The sequence below is a fragment of the Patagioenas fasciata genome, chromosome 1, assembly GCF_037038585.1.
Source record: "Patagioenas fasciata isolate bPatFas1 chromosome 1, bPatFas1.hap1, whole genome shotgun sequence".
In the NCBI taxonomy this organism is placed as follows: Eukaryota; Metazoa; Chordata; class Aves; order Columbiformes; family Columbidae; genus Patagioenas; species Patagioenas fasciata.
The window spans coordinates 16,599,339-16,618,645 of NC_092520.1; the positions used below are offsets into that span (position 1 = coordinate 16,599,339).

Below are 19,307 nucleotides of genomic sequence, written 5' to 3' on the forward strand. Positions count from 1 at the left end.
GTGGTAATGTGGTTTTCATGTAATGGTGTGCATGTGAAGAAGAGAATCACATGAAATGCTGAAGGTCATGAAACGGTCCAGCAAACACAAAATCAAGATTGTCAACAAAAGCAAAAGTGATGTAATTGTTTTCTCAAGGATCATTTGTTGTTGAAGACAAGGACTTTGTTCACTAAGAAAGTACACAGATAGACTTCTGGGAGAAACAGATGGTTTATTTGTTCCAAACAAGTCAAGGAGATAAAAGGGGAGGAGATTTTAGAAAGAAATGTTTTATTATCTGTCTTTATTTGAGTTAAAATGACCTTTTAGGGGGAAATAGAAGTCAAGAGTTGAATTTTTTTGGTTTTGGGTAGAGAAATTTTAGCAAGAAGAAGTTGTTATTCAATTACATTGAAGAGACATTGATGTAATTTCTGAAACGTTTAATAATTAATACTGAAAACTGAAGGTTACGTAAGTGATTTACCCATGCTTTAGTTTTTATTTACATAACTAAATGTATATAATATTCAGTTTAAAACTGTAATGGTTGTTTTATGAATTATTCAATTTTTTTCTGTCAAGATCCATTATGTCAGAAATCAAGAGTGACAATAGAGTAATATCACTGAATGCCCGGACAGGAGTAAGAAATATCTTAATTACCATACTTGACCAACTTCAGAGATGTCAGAAATCTTTGAATGAATTTTTGGAGGTACAGTTGACATTAATATAGTTTTCTATAAAGAAAGACAATGAGTTTGACTTTAAATTAACAAAACTGATTTGTTTTTATGTAGGAAAAGCGCTCAGCATTTCCAAGATTCTATTTCATTGGAGATGATGACTTATTAGAAATTTTAGGACAGTCCACGAATCCTCTGGTTATCCAGTCTCATCTTAAGAAACTTTTTGCTGGTAATGCATTAACCTTCATTTGTGAAATGTACTCATTTAGAAAATAAGTTCTTCAATGCTAAATAATCTGTTGCAGACTTTTTTCCTGTCTTTCTGCTATTAGACACTAAGAAATTAATGTTTGACTTTAACAATACATAACTTCATTGCTGTTTTCTGATTCATAGGCATTAATAGTGTGAGCTTTGATGAAGAATTTAGGTACATAGTTGCCATGAAGTCTGTAGAAGGAGAAACTGTGCCACTTAGAAATAAAGTTCTTCTGTCAAATGATGTGGAGGTAAGAAAATCACATCCAAGTATAGTTCAGGCATCTTTGAGAAATTATTTTGTAATGTAACTTTTGAGGTTTTTTCATCTCTTTGTCAGGTGTGGCTGAACAGTTTGGCTTTGGAGATGAAGGAGACCCTGAAAAAAATGTTAATTGACTGTGTTGATGCTGGAAAAAAATCACAAGGTTCAATTGATCCATCGCTCTTTCCTTCCCAGGTAGTAGTTGATCCAGTAATGCCACTGTGTAGTCTTAGATTTACCAAATATGTTATTTTTTGAAGTCTCATAAAGAAGTGCACATATGAATTTGGAAAAAAATAATTTCAAACAAAACCATGTTATTAATTTATAGTATAGAGAAATTCTTAAAAAACAGGCTCTTATAATTCTTTTGTAAACATTTGAAATACTCAAGTCTTTTACATGGCACCCAATCTATTATAACATCCATCTATTTATTAAATTTGATGTACCTCTTGATCTTAGTTGTTAGTGAATTTTACATGCAGGGCAACTAAGACTTAGTAATATAAAAAGTCCTTTTTGGATCTGATTAAAATATACTTTCTCCACATAGGCCATATAAGGAGAAATAGTCGTGAACATGAAATTCTTCTATGCAATTTTGACCAATAGCACAGAGAATCACACAGAATCACAGAATGGTTGTGGTGGGAAGGGACCTCTAGAGATCATCTGGTCCAACCCCCTGCTCCAGCGGGTCCACCTATAGCCAGTTCACCCCGAACCATGTCCAGATGGCTTTTAAATGTCTCCAAGAATGGAGACTCCACCATCTCCCTGGGCAACCTATTCCAGTGCTCAGTCACTCTCAGAGTAAAAAAGTGTTCAGACGAAGCCTCCTGTGCCCATTGCCTCTTGTTCAGTCGCTGGGCACCTCTGGAAAGAGCCTGGCTCCATTGTTTAAATGTTCACTTCAGGTATTTATAGAAATATATAAGATCGTCCCTGAGCCTTCTCTTCTTCAGGTTGAACAGCTCTCTCAACCTTTCCTCATAGGAGAGATGCATCAGTCCCTTAATCATCTTTGTGACCTTTCACTGGACTATGTCTGATAAAGCACCTGTCTTTATTGGCTCCTCTGTCACTTGGAAGAGTAAGTTGTCATCAGTGAGCTCCAGGAACCTCCTGGATTGCTTATGTCCTGCTGTGTTGCCCCTCCAGCAAGTATTGGGGTGGTGAATGTCCCCTGTGATGACCAGGGCTTGTGAATATGAGGCTGCTTCTACTTGTCCCTAGAGGACCTCATCCACTTACTCTTCCTAGTCGGGTGGCTTGTAGGAGATACCTGCTATAAGGTGGCCTTGACCTGTCCTTTCTTTAATTCTGACCCATAATCTCTCAGCTGGCTCCTCATCTGTCCCCAGGCAGAGCTCCATGCACTCCAGCTGCTCTCTTTACGTAAATGGCAACTTTCTCTCTTCATCTTCCCCTCCTGACCTTCCTAATGAAACCGTATCTCTCCATTGTGACACTGCAGCCATGGGGAACCATCCCATCACATCTTCATGATCCCAACAAGGTCACAGCCCTGCAACTGGAGACAGATCTCTGAGTCATTATGTTTTTTCCCCACAGTGTCTGCATTAGTGTGCAGCCATTTTATAGAAGCACCACATCATGTTGAGTTTCTGGAGAGGGTTTGAGGGATTTCTCTATAACGGTGCCTTGTAGGCACTTCCTTGCTGACATGCCAGTACTGGAGGTGACCCTGCTTAAGCCTCATTCCTCATTTTGTGGATTTTTGTGATCTCTTCTATCACATCACCCCATGCCCTTTGCTCAGTGATCCTGTCTGTCATTCCCTTACAGACCTGCTTGATATTCTCTCTCCCCCAGGATGTAGTTAGTGTTACAAATCTTCACATAATCAGTGAAATTTTTTGATGCAGATCTTTCCAGTTCCGAGTTTGACTGAACCTTCATATCTCAAACAAGGCTTTTCCAGTGAACTTAAAGGAATTAGAACATAAGTGGAGTGTTAGAAACTGGAATGCAAAATACTGGGTTAGCAGATCAGTGACACGAAAAGTCAGAGGTACAGCTGAGGCTGTTGAGTATGTGTTCAGCATGCCTACAGTGTGGTAGTTTCCATCTGACACATCGTTTGCTGTGAAAAGGTAGTTTAAAAATTTTGCTACCTCATGCTGTACAGCTAAGGGACTTGTGTTAGATTACATAAGTTTTTGCTAAATTTTTCAGGTTTAAATATGGCTATATTTTTTCTAAAGAGCACAGCAAATGTGTGGCTTTCTTTAAAAATGATACAGTAAAATAACTATCAGAAATAATAAACAAATAAATAAATGAATTGAAAAACTTTTTATTTATGTCTTCTGTATTTATAAAATGTAATTTGAGCTTTCTTTTCCAAAGGTTCTTTCCCTGGCAGAACAAATTCAGTTCACTGAAGATGTTGAAAATGCTATCAAAGACCATAATCTGCAACAATTAGAATTAGAACTCATGGCTAAACTGGAACACTATACTAGCATTGATACTAGTATAGAAGATACTGGGAATACAGGTCTGAAATGATAAGTAATACATAATTCTTTGTAATGACCATGTAGTTGTATAGTATTTAACATTCTGTTTATTTAAACAGGAAGTTATATTAAATTGTATTGATTTGAGTTCATAGAGTTACATAAATTTAGTCACCTGTTACTACCAAGATTAGTGTATTTAATGTTTCAGAGTGAACAATGAATTTTTATTTAGATGAAAAACAATCTTGCAGCATTTATATATTTGCAAATCCCTTTAATTTTTAATTAACTTTTTATAATTTTTGTTTTATATATTTACTGTCTTTACTTCCTGAACTATGCTCCAGTGTTATGTTTCACTGTAACCATCCAAACAGCAGTTGAGGTACATTACGTCATGCCAATATGTTCTGTATAACTCTGTAGATGACTCTCTTTTTCTATTTTAGATCTATACATCTGCACTTGAACTAATAATTCTTGATTACCACTAGCAAAACCAATAAACTAGCTATTCTCAAGACATCATGTTCTGAATCTCATATAGTCCAAATGGATTAGAATAATTATGCCTTTGAGTGTTTGTTCCTCTCCCTTGATGAGAAGGGAGGCTTTGAATGACTATCTCAGTTGTAAAATTCTATAGTGTAAGTTAGGTGAGATGGCTCCTTACCCTACACATATAAAAAGAATCAGTTGGATATGTTGACAGTCTTCCACCACATTTGTCCAGCTACTTACTGTATTAACTTCTAGTTTAGAATTTATGAACTGTTAACATCTGATATATTAAACAGGAATAGGATTCATATCACCTACCTTCAGCAGTCTGTAAATGTGGTTCTTTGTCTAAGCTCCCTTTCTGTGCTCTTTCTATAAGCCATTGGAGAAATGTCATCAGTTATAAAGAGTATTAATTGCATCTATTGTAGAATACATTTACAATAACATTTGAGTTTGGATAATAGGTGTGATTTTTAAGTGAGTTGCCTGATTATCCCCGCTTACTTTCATTTGCTTCCCATCATGGAATGGTATAGGAGTACACAAACTGGATTTCTTTCAAAAGAAACCAAATTTGAAAATACGTTCTTAAGAGTACACTTAATACACCAAATCTGCTAATGAATGTTAATTCCACATCACACTAATTAGTCTAAGTCAAATATCCAGAGTGTGTGTAGTATGGTTTTTAGATCCTCAGCTGATCAATTAGCAGATTGTGCCACACTGACGTCTAAACCAGACATAGCTGTAAACACTCCTGGAATAAATTGCTTTCCGCAAAAGCCTCTGTCTCTTATTTATTGAGCGCAGAGGCAGACAAAGTCACTTCTAAATGACTGAAGTTACAGGATGATTCACATTCTCTGTCAGGAACTCATTTTATGCTGCTTGCTTTAGGTAATATATAATATTTCTCTATAGAGAGTTGAAGCAAGATCTAAATAAAATCTGCAGATAATAGAAAGCAGCAAAATGAACTTGAGAATGGGTAAGATGTATCTTCCTTACTACGCTGCTGTGATGGTGTTTTTTTGTGGTTATTTGCAGAATCAGGAATCCTTGAGCTCAAGCTTAAAGCTCTGATTCTCGATACCATTCATAACATTGATGTGGTGAAGCAGCTGAATCAAGCTCAGGTGCACAGTGTTGAAGACTGGGCTTGGAAGAAGCAGCTGAGATTTTATATGAAGGACCAAAAATGTTATGTTCAGATGGTAGATGCTGAACTCCAATATACTTACGAATATCAGGTGTGGTATTTTAAATTTTTACTTCGTGACTTTTATATATGCATCAAACACTTTCTCATGCTGCTGGTTGTCTCCCAACTGTTGCCATTTGTTTAAACTTTGTCCTTAGCATACTGTTTCATAAAAAATACTAAAAGATAATCATTTTCATTCTTGATATTAATGGAGTAAATATAAGTTGTGTGGAAGGCAGCTACCGTATCATATAAATATTTTCTAATATGCTTGCTACTTTTATATGTCTGTGTGCAGTTTCACCTGTGTTGACTCCTTTTCTGTAATTCTAAAAAAAATTTCACAATGCTTTGACATTTGATATAAAATTAGGAAAACTTCATAACTGTAAGCAAATTCATTTACTTAATGAGACAGTGATCTTGATCCTCATGTTATGTTTTCAAATTAATGACTTATGAATGAATTGAATGAAATTACATCGTCAATAATTTCTGTCTTCTGACCAATATATCTTTTTTTTTTTTTTTCTTGCAGGGTAATTCCCCTAAACTTGTTTATACACCTTTGACAGATAAGTGTTACCTAACTCTCACTCAGGCCATGAAGATGGGCCTCGGAGGAAATCCCTATGGTCCAGCTGGAACTGGAAAGACAGAATCAGTAAAGGCCTTGGGTGGACTTCTTGGAAGACAAGTATTAGTCTTTAATTGTGATGAGGTGAATATGGTTCTATACAATTTAGGAAATGGATAGCTATGCCCATAATTTGTAAAGCAACATGATATTATAGCAATACTTCTGATAACTTATCATTTTCCATTGTGGATATTTCCAATCACATATTTTTTAATAGCTGGGAAGACAGCCTTTCAATAGTTTATTGTTACTTGAATTTTAATAGTATTATTTTTAATTTTAAGGGCATTGATGTGAAGTCAATGGGGCGCATATTTGTGGGCTTAGTGAAGTGTGGTGCCTGGGGCTGCTTTGATGAATTCAATAGACTTGAGGAAGCTGTATTGTCTGCAGTATCCATGCAGATTCAGACAATTCAACATGCATTGAAGAAACATAGTCCTGTATGTGAGATGCTTGGCAAAAAGGTACAGCAAAAATTACTTATTTTCTTCTTATAAAAATAGTCTAAAAACAACTGAGTTGAACTTAAAAACTAACTACTGCAACTAAATGTAGTCCACCCAACATTTCTCAATGCTGTTTAAAATTACAATACGCTATTACAATCCACTTCTAATGCTAGGTTGAAATGGACCATAATTCTGGAATTTTTATCACTCTGAATCCTGCTGGAAAAGGTTATGGAGGAAGACAAAAGCTGCCTGATAATCTCAAACAACTTTTTAGGCCAGTTGCTATGACTCATCCAGACAACGAACTCATTGCAGAAGTGATTTTATATTCAGAAGGCTTTAAGGATGCTAAAATACTTGGTAGAAAATTAGTGGCTGTTTTTAATCTAGCAAGGTAAGTTGTATTGTGCTGCCCTCCCTTCCATCCCATTCATTCTCTTTCCTCCTCCTTTTATTATAGCATTGATCCTTCTGGTTAGCTCACTGCAATCTTGTTTCTTCTCCACCTAATCTATGTCTAATCATGACTTGTGATACAATCTACACATGCTCTCTGTTAATATTCTGTAACATTTTATTTCTTGGATATTGCAGAAAGCTATGTGTCAGAAACAAGACTAGATATAAAACCACAGATTTGGAGTCATGTAAAGTTTTACATTCCATACAGCTCTTAAATCTGAATGGTAAACCATGCATCTCTGTAGTTATTAATTTAACTTCTAAGATAAAAATATGGCAATATATTGGGGAGTTCACGTGTGAAAATATCTGGAATGCAGTTATAATCTCAAGGTGGCAAAATACTGCTCCCCTGTTATGCTCACTAAATATGAATGTGAGCATGTGAATGCTCACAGGCATTGAGTTGGATTTAGAATCTTGAAGTTGTTGAAATGCAAGTGACTATTGGTTATAGTTATGCATATTAGAGAGAAAGAAATTCAGAGGTTTTAATTAATGTTGTTGGGGACAATAATGAATACATTAGATGTTGAATATACTTTCTCTGAAAATTTCAGTGTCATTGCTTGAATCTCTGAAGTACATTACAGATGACACTACAAGTACTTGCCAGTTTCTCTTTTCCCCAAAAACAGTATGAGCATATTAATTTGTGAAACAAAAGTTTCAGGTGCTGTCACCTAAATCTTATTACAATATTGCTGGTTTTAAATTTAGGGAGCTTCTGACACCACAGCAACACTATGATTGGGGTTTACGAGCATTGAAGACTGTTTTGAGAGGCTGTGGCAGTCTTCTTCATCAGCTGAAGAAAAGTGAAGCAAAACAAGAAAGTAAGATTGACTATGGCAAACTTTGGATTAGTTAGGGTATTGTACAGATATAATTCACTACAGCTTTCTTGTTCACTGAAGTTTTGAGAAGCCATGGCTTGGATCTGAAGGCAGTTTAGAAAAGAAAAAATATCTGTGAAAGTCTGCCTTTATTAGGAGATCACAGTATTCTAGATTGAGCTTTTATATGATAAGAATATAGATATAGGACTTCATTCTGGGATGATTTTGAGTGATTCTTGTTTTCACTTGGCTTAGGAAAGTTAATCATCTGATGCTGTCATTATTCTTCAGTCATCAGACCATTTTGATTCTACTTGTGGGTCGCTAAAATTGTCGCATAGCATTAGATTCAGACTGGTAGAGAGACACAAGCATAAGGACAGGTAGAAATGCTAGCGGTGTGTTGGTCTAGACTGGGTCACTTAAAAAAAAAAAAATATTGTTTTTTTGTTTGGATATTAAACAAGTGAGAATTAAGAGCGTGCGATGGATGAGCATTTCACATCTTTAGAACATTTTTCCTCTTAGCTGTTTATCATGTTGCTTAGAAAATTTGCCCATAGAGGCATTTGTGTTTGAGACATTGTTCAGGATGTAAAACCTTGAACTTTTTCCAAATTTTTCCAAATTCTAGAAGGGTATACTAATCCTTAAAGTCTGGAACATTTGGGAAAAAGCCTCAGGAAAAGGGAATGACACTTTCCGTCCCTTGTATTGAATTTAGGCTACAGTGCATTCTGGTTTGGGGCAATCGTGCATCCAGAAGGAGGGCAGAAACACAGGATGATTTTTCACCTGTAGTTGCAGGTCCTTCTCTCTGTAAATGTACCTGTTTTGCATGAGAAAGTAATTTGATTTAAAAATGAAAAAAACAGAGATCAGAGCCCTGTGCCGTTCTCATCATAAGTATATTTATTTTTCTGGCAGAGGAGAGCTTGCTTGTGGCTGTTTTCTTTCTGGTACCAAAACACTTACATTTTCATGGTACTTTAGATGTAAGGGGAGTTGTGCCGAGTGTTCACTTCTGGAATATTCATAGTTAATTAGGATGCACTTGAGAGATGTGACTTCAAACTGCCTCTGGCAGAGTCAGGTGTAGAATCCAGGTCCTTAATTTCTTTCATAAGTGCTTTAGTAAGTAAGCTGTCAGAGACTACTAATCTTAGTCACACTTCAATCCTTAGCCTATTGTGTACTATTTGGACAGCATTGTATCCATCTTACATTTGTATAGAATGTGTTTGTGAGCATAAATGATACTTACAGTTAGACACTCATCTAACTTCCAAGTAGAGTAGTACATGAAATGGAATGTAGTCTGTGTTATGATTCCACCTTCAACATCTTAGCAGCATGGGCTCAAGTGCCCATTTCTATTTCCAAAGAAAAATGAAACAACAAACAGCTTAAACTGATCTGGTTTCTTTGCTTTTATTTCCAGTTAATGAAAGTCACATGGTGGTTCAAGCTCTGCGGCTTAACACCATGTCAAAGCTCACATTCGCAGACTGCGCACGATTTGATGCACTGGTGAAAGATGTATTTCCTGGCATTGACCTCAAAGATGTAGAGTATGCTGAGTTAACTACAGCTTTACAACAAGTCTTTGAAGAAGCAAACTTGGAAATTATAAGCACCCAGGTAAACATCAACTACACCAACAAAACAATATGAGTTATTCTACATTAGAACTGATTAATATTAGATTCATTCGACACGTTTCTGTTTACTTTTGAAAGAAATATTTTATAAAATTGAGAATGACTGATAGTCATTAAGATATGAACACATGACATACAGTTTTGTTCAAGCCACATACAAACTCCAGTGAATGTTTTGGACAGTGAAAGAATTAAATATGTGAATATTTGGTTTTATCAAGCAGTTCTGTGTCTCCTTTATATTTATTAGGGCTGGATGAAGTTTTGTGACTGAAGGTTTGTTAACTTCTCAGTAAAAATATGCCCAAAGAGGGCTGGTATTTTTATTTTGGTAATTTATTGAAATGTTTCTAACACGCAAAATAAGTTTCTTGATAATCTTTAGTATCATAATTTTAGTGCCTTCTGCAAATGCCTGTTCTTTCAACAAATAAAGTTATAGAAACAAAGTGACTGCATCCAAAGTGAGATGGAAAAACATTTTAAAAGAATGTGTTTGATTTAGCTTTACAACTTCACATAGCCATTTTCTCTTTTATTATCTAGATCAAGAAGGCTTTGGAATTATATGAACAACTATGTCAAAGAATGGGTGTAGTTATTGTAGGTCCAAGTGGTGCAGGTAAATCAACACTTTGGCGGATGTTAAAGACAGCTCTTGGTAAAATTGGCAAAGTAGTGAAGCAATACACTGTGAATCCCAAAGCCATGCCCCGACATCAGTTGCTGGGCCATATTGACATGGACACCAGAGAATGGTCTGACGGTGTGCTTACAAACAGTGCTCGACAAGTGGTACGAGAACCCCGAGGTAAGTTTGTCAGGGAGTTAAACATCATTATGCTTAAATTACTGAAACAGTTTATCTTCAGTTACATTTGTATATTATCTTATTATTTGTGCATAAGGTAAGGACAGTCATAGTGACAGTCATAGTCAAGAACACTGATATGTACTTTCCAAATTTTGTGGTAAGAAAGCGAAAATAGACATGAGAAGATAAAATATGTAAGGAATATCTTCCAACAGTTTAAGTTAGAGTGTTAAAATAGCAAGGGGTGATATTCTTCAAATGTTTTTATTTGGTTTGGTATTTTATTTTTGTGTCTGGAAATAGATATTACTTCATGGATAATTTGCGATGGTGATATTGATCCTGAATGGATTGAATCTTTGAATTCCGTTTTGGATGACAACAGATTGTTGACTATGCCCAGTGGAGAAAGAATTCAGTTTGGCTCAAATGTCAACTTTATATTTGAAACTCATGACCTTAGCTGTGCCTCTCCTGCTACAATATCTCGAATGGGGATGATCTTTCTGAGGTAAGTCACAGAAGTATTACATACTGTTAAATTAAGCAAATATACCTACTTTTCTTTTCTTGAAAGATAGTCTAAAGTGGATAGAGTTATTTAATTACTTGCTTATGCTTAGGAAGCAAATCACTGGGGGAGTTTGCTTTAGGTTGTATATCCCTTCTACACTGTCCTGTCATAATATTTTGGCTAATATATCTCAGACTTTTTGAAAGAGATGTGGTGGATTCTTTGTGTGTGACCCTAAGAGAACCCAAATATTGGTTAGAAATTCTTGTTGAAGTGTTTCTTTAAACTTTTTGTAGATTTTTTTTTTGTTCACTTTGAACCAGTCTGTGAAGATGTGGATGCCTTGTATTTGTTTGAATCTTGTTTTGTTTTGCTTTGACTTAGTGATGAAGATACAGATCTTAATTCTCTGATAAAGTCTTGGCTAAGAAGTCAGCCAGAAGAATGCAGATACAACCTTGAAAATTGGGTTGGGGACTATTTTGAAAAGGCTTTAAACTGGGTTGTGAAGAAGGTTAGTAACTGAATTCTCAATCAATTTGCAACTTTTTTTAAGATGATCCATTTATCTAGTTTAACACTGAAGAGATCATTCATATTAGTTTTTAAATTTTAAGCATAAAAATAACTCAGTGCTTTTTGATTGCTGTTTTCTTCATAAGATTTATACTACAGCTATTCTAATCGGTTTCCAAAAATGAATTTCTGCACTTCAAGTTTTGAAACATTTAATAGAATTTTAACTAGTAAAAGCCATGTATTTCTGCGAAAGTTAATACCTGTCTTTAATTTTCTATATTGTACATTTCTTTACATATTTTCAAAGACCTGAAAGATCTGAATGAAAGTGAAAAATGAAGAAGTGAATACATTGTTTTTCTAAATTTAAGTTATTGACTATAACAAAAAAAAGTGCAAAAATTTGTGCAGAGTGTAAGCTGGACTTTGTAATAGGTTGGGGAGAAATGTAATGCTAAACACTTAAAAAGACTGATAGAGGCATATCTAAAAAAGTAATCATTGTTCAGAATGGTACATTTTCACAACTCCCACTAATCTGTCCCGGTTTTAAGGATATAACTTTAGCACTTTAGGATTCAGATCAAAACCTTAACTGAAAGATGTTTTAATAGGTGAATGTTAGTATGTAATAGCAGTATTACAAAAAGATAGTCCTAAACCTTGTACATTATCTGGATTCTGTGATTCTGGGACATACATCAAGATAACTCTTGTGTATATGCTGTATTTTCTTATGGAGTCTGGATGCTTCCCTGCCTCTCTTCTTCTGAAGGAATTGTATTTGCATTGAACAAGTGGTTTATGTCACACAAAACATTATTTAGGAGAAATCCTGTATTTAAATTTATTACGACTTGCAATTTACAGAATGATTGTGTGGTAGAAACCAGTTTAGTTGGAACTGTGATGAATGGACTGTCTCATCTTCATGGATGTACTGATCGTGGACAGTTTATTATTAACTTGTTACGGGGTCTTGGTGGCAATCTGAACATGAAATCACGACAAGAATTTGCAAAAGAGGTAATAATATTTTCCAGCAAGTTTATTAAAAACTTCTCAGTAGTATGAACAGTGACTTTCTGACTTCTAACAATGCAAATTTACAATAATAGAATATCTGTGCTCTAATTGGTTTACAGTCTGTGCTGTCTATAGGGAAATAGCTCAGAAGTAAAGGAATGTTTCATATGTCACTGATAATGCTGTAAAGTGCATTGAGTCCAGATAGCAATCTTGGTGCTGCACCAAGAGATACAGAATGGCCTCTGTCTGGACTGTTTTGTGCAAGGACCCACTATAGCAGACCATATGTGTGTATGTATGTAATACAGATATAGATATAAAGAGATAGATATAGAGATAAAGAGATAGATATAGAGAGATAGAGATAGAGATATATTTTTTCTGTTTGGAATGATTGAAATAATAATGTGAGGGCTTTGTTACATCACACTGAGGAGGTGTTCTGACAGCATTGTTTTGAGGTTATGTATTGTATGTGCTGGGGTATGATCCTGTCTTTGTGTGGATACTTGAGGGCACAAGGACTAGGGAGTAGTGTTGAAAAACTCTGTGGCTATACTGGTCCAGAGTGTCTACAGAAGATACTATCCCTGGAGATAGTTATCTCCACAATCACGCTTAGGTTTTCTGTTGGAGAGAATTTCTTCCAAAAAAAAGCCTGGAGGTATAGCTATATATAGAGGACAGATGGTAAAGGTTTAGACTCAGCTTCTAGAATCAGCTATTGATGCATACGAAGGAGTTATCTGGTTCTTATGACTATTATTATTATTACTATGCATGTTGCCTAATATGAAAAACATTTTTATAAAGCTTTGCTAAATACAGTTTATTTTATGTTCTTTGTATTATGTGGAAGAGTAATATGTTACTGTTTAGTTAAGGACTTAAAAATAAAACATATGCATAACATGATTGAATTTTCAAAGGCAGGCTTAAAATTATCAAATCAAAGAATTAAGTATTTGATTTTATAGAAGTATTCTTTGAATATTGTTTAGTTTAACTTGAAATTGTAGATCTTGTCATTAGGAGTATGGATTTAATACAAGTTCTATTTTTATTTGTTTTAAAGATCTTCAGTTGGGCACAAGAATCTCCACCAGATCCTAGGAGGCCCCTGGACACGTATTATGACACTGACACTGGACAGCTAATGCTGTATCAACTGAAAAAACCTGAAAATCTATCAGCTGATGACTTCAGTAATCTCCAAACACTTCCTGTCATCCAAACCCCTGACATGCAGAGAGGTTTAGATTACTTTAGACCCTGGCTAGACTTTAACAATAAGCAGCCATTTCTTCTTGTGGGTCCTGAAGGATGTGGAAAGGGGTAAAAAGTATTTCCTGTTTTAAGCAAAATATACTTCTAGCTATTTGACAAAGTTTGAAGTATTTTGTTATAATGGTTTTATCATGTGACTTTCTGCTGGAAAATCACTTGTTTAGGTTATTAATGAAACAAACCTGTATTGGCAAATAGGTAAATTCTTATGAAGGTCTCCAGGGAAAGTTTTGTGTGTCTTAAGACATCTGAGTGAGGTTTTTAAACATGGGAATGAGGCTTTTAGATATGAAACAGGACCTTTGAAAAACCTGTGCTGTCATAGAGCAACAGCTGGAAGGCATATAAAGAATCTGGTCTCATCTCAAGCAGTACTAGGTGCCCATGTGCAGGCAACTGGATTTACCTCATACTGTTGTGTATCTTAAGTTCCTTATTTAGATGGGTGGCATCAATATAAACAAGGTATTTAGGTGAGGTGTTTGTTTTGTGCAGCTGTACACTATACTGCTATTTCTTCAATGGAAAATACTACAATTATAAAGGCAAGAGTGTTTAATTCAGCAGAACTCATGGATCACCTGTCACATTATGTACTATATGCATTTTAATTCAAAAATTATACAATGACTTTAGATACACAATGTTTTAATGCATTTATGTATTACTTAGGCTTGTATGTATGTACACATTTTCTTTTTTAGGATGCTGCTTCATTATGCATTTTCTCAGCTCCGATCTACTCAGATTGCTACCATTCACTGCAGTGCACAAACTACCTCTCAACATCTTCTGCAAAAATTGAGTCAAACTTGCATTGTAATCAGTACAAACACTGGGCGAGTATACAGACCAAAGGACTGTGAAAGGCTTGTTTTGTACTTAAAGGATATCAATCTACCCAAACCTGATAAATGGGGAACAAGCACTCTGGTGTCTTTTCTTCAGCAGGTGAAGACTTATTTCTGTTATTTATAAAGAGACTTAAGTATACTGGAAATAGTTTATTGTATATAGTAAATACCTACATTGAATATTTTCAGAGTTAACATCCTGGACCTGTATTGTCAGTGTTTTGTTTGTACTTTGACAGAATGTGCGTCAGCCAGAAATGATACCATTTTGATTTGTCTTATATACATAAGTAAATCAAGACAGTACTTTTCTCAGTGAGTTATAATTCAACGGGCATATGAATGCCAAGTAAATCATAAGGAGTAGTCAGTGTGGATTCACCCAGGGCAAGTCACGCTTGACCAACTTGATAAACTTCTGTGGTGATATAGCAGACCTGGTAGAGGAGGGGAGAGTAGTGGATATGGATATTTTGTATGAGACTCAACAAGGCCAAGTGCCAGGTCCTGCACTTGGGTCACAACAACCCCAGGCAGCACTACAGGCTTGGGGAAGAGTGGCTGGAAAGTGCCTGGCAGAGAGGGATCTGGGGGTGTTGATTGACAGCGGCTGAACATGAGCCAGCGTATGCCCAGGTGGTCAAGAAGGCCAACAGCATCCTGGCTTTTATCAGGAATAGTGTGACCAGCAGGAGCAGAGCAGTGATCATGCCACTGTACTCAGTGCTGGTGAGACTGCATCTCAAATTCTGTGTTCAGTTATGGGCCCCTCATCATAAGAAGGACATTGAGGTGCTGGAGAGAGTTCAGAGAAGAGCAACAAAGCTGGCGAGGGGTCTGGAGCACAAGTCTGATGAGGAGTGACTGAGGGAACTGGGGCCGTTTAGCCTGGAGAAAAGGAGGCTGAGGGGAGACCTTATCGCTGTCTACAACTACCTGAAAGGAGGTTGTAGCATGGAGGGGGTTGGTCTCTTCTCCCAAGTAGCAAGTGATAGGACAAGCTGAAATGGCCTCAAGTTGCACTAGGAGAGGTTTAGATTGGGTATTCAGAAAAATCTGTTCACTGAAATGGTTGTCAGGCATTGGAACAGGCTGCCCAGGGAAGTGGTTGAGTTGCCATCCCTGGAGGTGTTTAAAAAATGTGTAGATGTGGTGCTTAGGGATGTGGTTTAGTGGTGGACTTGGCAGTGTTAGGTTATTGGTTGGACTTTATGATCTTTAAGGTCTTTTCCAACTCAAATGATTCTATGATTCTATGTTCATGATGTAGTCTTTGTGGATTCCACTAAAGCTGTTGATGCTGTCTCCCAAAAGATCCTCACAGAAAAGCTGGTGTAGTACAGGCTGGAGAAGCAGATAGTGAGATGTGTTAAAAACTGGCTGAAGAATGACTGGGCCCAGAGGATCATGATCAGCAATACAGAGTCTTGATGTGGCCAGTACCTGTTTAACATCTTTAATGATCTGGACAGTGGGGCAGGCTGTGCACTCAGCAGGTTTGCAGCTGACACCAAAGAGAAAGGAGTGTACACTTCTGGCAATAAAAAGAACAGTAATAATGGTAGTCTTCTCACTTTTTTTTTTTTGTAAGATACTCTGTTGTCTTTCTTTAAATACAATATTTGTTTAATTTGCAAAGGTTCTTACATATCAAGGATTTTATGATGAAAATCTAGAATGGGTTGGTTTAGAAAACATCCAAATTGTGGCTTCCATGTCTGCTGGAGGAACATTAGGACGACATAAACTTACCTCCCGATTTACTTCTATTGTTCGTCTCTGTGCAATTGAGTAAGTATGTGGAAATTAATTTGACTCTCAGAACTCAGATTCAGCCTCTAGTCTGCTTGCTGCATTTAGTCTTTATGAACATGTGACTGTTCTAGTCTTTCATATTTTCTAGCAGTTTGAGACCTTCTCTTTGGTTCCTCTTGGCACTAGAAACCAGCTAAGGAGTAATCTGTAGCTCCGTGTCAACAGTGAAGTGTTTGAATAATTTTAATTAAAAAAACTAACAATGGTAGTCCATAATGATGACTTTTTTTTTTCTTTATAGCTATCCAGAAAGAGACCAACTGCAAACTATTTATAGTGCCTACTTGGAACCTGTACTACACAAAAACCTGAAAAATCACCCTGTTTGGGGTTCTTTACCAAAAATACATCAGCTAGCAGGATCTATGGTTCAAGTATATGAACAGGTATGGAAATTCAGTTTCTTATTTCAAGGAGATCGAGAATTCACAGTTATATTAAAAAAAAAAAAGCTTGTGATATTAACGAGAGAATATACAGGTTAATCAGTATTAAAATCTAAGTTTATATCTTTTTCATAATTTAAATTTTAAAGCTACTTGTTTGCAGAGAATCCTAGGTATTAGAGGGAAACTGAGTAAGTGGTAAGTGCTCTTGCCTTCGCACAGGTTTGTTGCATGATTTTGGCAAGCATCTTAACCCATCTGTACTTTCAGTTCCTGATTGACAAAGGGTGGATAATAGTGTTTTCCTACTTACTGAATGAGGAGACAGCGTAATTTAAAGATTGTGATGTGCTCAGATGTTATGGATGCTATGATGAATAGAGAAGAGAGATACAATGGTGGAGTCCCTTATACACATCAAGGACTATCTTCTAAAATTTTATACAGTTAGAAGTAGATGTTTAGACACAAAAGTTCATTTTATCATCCCACTTAAAATTTTTTGGACCTCTGCCTAGCAAAACACTTACTGGGGTAGATACCTTGGGAATGTAAGCACTTACTGTAGGTTCCAAGGTTGTCTGCGTGTCCCCATCTAGAAAGAACAAAGGTACAAAACCAATCTTTATGACTGGACTGCAGGTGTAAGTCACTCACTGGCATGCACCAGTTAGCAGGAGTTTCATATGGCATTATCAAGATATTCTCAGAAATCTAAGCTTAAATCTCATCACACGAGGACCAATTAACTGATGAAGGCAGATATTCTTTGAATTAAAGATAGAGTTGTAAATTCAAATATGGGGGAAGAGTTAGTATTTCTGTAAGTCTTTTGCAATTGCTAAGTGTTACTGGTTCAGGTAGTTTTATATTAGACTTTCGTATTTCCTTTGCATTTTATACAATATTTGATATTGCTTAAAAAAATAAACAGTCATAGGTGACATCACATATGCAGTTGTTGTTTTCATCAAAAATGACACAGAAGAAAGGTTCCAATTATGACAAAATCTCTTGTGCTCAGAAAACAAAGTTTAAACAGTTCATCTCTGCCCTATAAAAAAAAAGAGTGCATTAATAAAATATCTAAATATATAGTCCTAATAGAAAACTAATTTATTTAGTATTTTAGAAAAATCTAAGCTACACTACCAAGTGCTTTACGTTTTAAAACCTCACTCCCCACCCCACCATTCTGTTTCTAGGTACGAGCGAAATTCACAGTGGATGATCACAGTCATTACCTTTTTACACCATGTATTCTTACTCAGTGGGTTCTTGGTTTATTCAGATATGATTTAGTAGGTGGTAAGTCTCTTTTTTCTTTTTTATTTACAAAGCAGTTCTAAAATAGTCTAAATAATTATTGATGTCAGTCTCACTGTTGATTTTACATGCAACTTATTCTCCTATGATACTCTTTCTAAACAGTGAATATCTATATAATAGCCTAAATATCCTCACAATTTGAGAATGTCTGACAATTGAAGTCTAGTCTCAAAGTCCTTTCCTTAACTGTGGAAATGATGCAATTTGGAAAGATATTCAGTTTTGTGCACTTTTTCAAATAGACAGCGTAGGCTTCTTCCTAATATAGTTTTTCTCTTTGAAATTGCTGTTGTTACTAGGTCATGAGCAATTATTTGTTATTGTGTTGTAGCTCTTAAATTAATTAAAGGATTACAGAGAGGGCTGCTTTTAGAGTATAAAAGTTATAAGAATGTTATGCTCATATTCTTTTTACTTTCTGGGATCATCAGATGGTATAAATGTAGCTTAAATTAGAGAAGCTACACTGACAGTCAATGAATGGGTAATGTCAGCCTGTTGAAGGACTCCATTTTTGTATGAAGGTGACATATGCATATGTTTTTTCAGAGATGAGCAATATGGCATGTCATTTACTCATCTCACCTTCTTTTGTGAAGAATCCTGAAGCTTTGTATTCTGCAGTGACATTTTATAATACAGACGGTTTTGGATATTTATTGTTATTTTAGTATTTATTATAAGCCTTTCTCATCCCCTTTAAAATGATCTCCTGTTTTTTTTGTTTTCAATGCCTGGAATTTTGTCTTATAATTTTTACTTAGTGTGCAACTCCTTATTCATTTTCATTAGAATGCTGGCGCTAAACTAGAGAACTTGTTTTGATAGAATGTGTTTCCTTTTCTCTTGTAATGATCCATAAATTCATAATGTTTACTCTTTTCTCTTTTTTATTCTTTACTGATGCTCTCCTGCTGGTATGTAATTTCACTTGCTCATTTTCAATCTCCTATTTTGAAATAGGAAATTTTAAAAATTTGAAGTTTATTTTAAATGTATGAAGTTAAATCTTTCCTTCATTTTGTAGGGTCATCGATACAAACTGTAGACTATGTATTGGAAATTGTTGTGTATGAAGCACGTTGTTTGTTCCGTGACAAAATCGTTGGCTTGAAAGAACTCCATGTGTTTGATAATGTTTTGATGAAAGTGTTTCAAGGTGACTGGGGCTCAGATGTTCTGGACAATATGGCAGGTAAACCAGTTGAGGCATTCTGCACAAACTTGAAACATTTGGTTAGGAACTGCTTAATCAAATCAGTCTGGTCAAGTCGGATAGCTTACGAGCTGAGCACCTAAACTT

General features: G+C 35.7%; 1 protein-coding gene across 3 annotated transcripts in view; it reads left to right on the forward strand.

Annotated features, from left to right (window-relative positions):
* Positions 1–19,307, forward strand: part of DYNC2H1 (dynein cytoplasmic 2 heavy chain 1) — a 163,734-nt gene that overhangs the window by 25,048 nt on the left and 119,379 nt on the right. For 2 of the 3 annotated variants that reach the window (XR_011737257.1, XM_065831939.2), the window contains exons 27-47: positions 568–700; positions 786–903; positions 1,071–1,183; positions 1,273–1,392; positions 3,574–3,724; positions 5,244–5,446; positions 5,939–6,121; positions 6,325–6,507; positions 6,666–6,889; positions 7,678–7,793; positions 9,238–9,437; positions 10,004–10,268; positions 10,575–10,782; positions 11,170–11,299; positions 12,175–12,330; positions 13,409–13,668; positions 14,325–14,571; positions 16,114–16,265; positions 16,531–16,675; positions 17,881–17,983; positions 19,032–19,199. Coding sequence is in view for 2 of the 3 variants with exons in the window: in XM_065831939.2 (XP_065688011.2) it covers positions 568–700; positions 786–903; positions 1,071–1,183; positions 1,273–1,392; positions 3,574–3,724; positions 5,244–5,446; positions 5,939–6,121; positions 6,325–6,507; positions 6,666–6,889; positions 7,678–7,793; positions 9,238–9,437; positions 10,004–10,268; positions 10,575–10,782; positions 11,170–11,299; positions 12,175–12,330; positions 13,409–13,668; positions 14,325–14,571; positions 16,114–16,265; positions 16,531–16,675; positions 17,881–17,983; positions 19,032–19,199 (3,578 nt within the window). In the remaining variant the exon portion in view is untranslated. The remainder of the gene's footprint in view (positions 1–567; positions 701–785; positions 904–1,070; positions 1,184–1,272; positions 1,393–3,573; positions 3,725–5,243; positions 5,447–5,938; positions 6,122–6,324; positions 6,508–6,665; positions 6,890–7,677; positions 7,794–9,237; positions 9,438–10,003; positions 10,269–10,574; positions 10,783–11,169; positions 11,300–12,174; positions 12,331–13,408; positions 13,669–14,324; positions 14,572–16,113; positions 16,266–16,530; positions 16,676–17,880; positions 17,984–19,031; positions 19,200–19,307) is intronic. The other variant, XM_071803664.1, reaches the window with a different exon arrangement.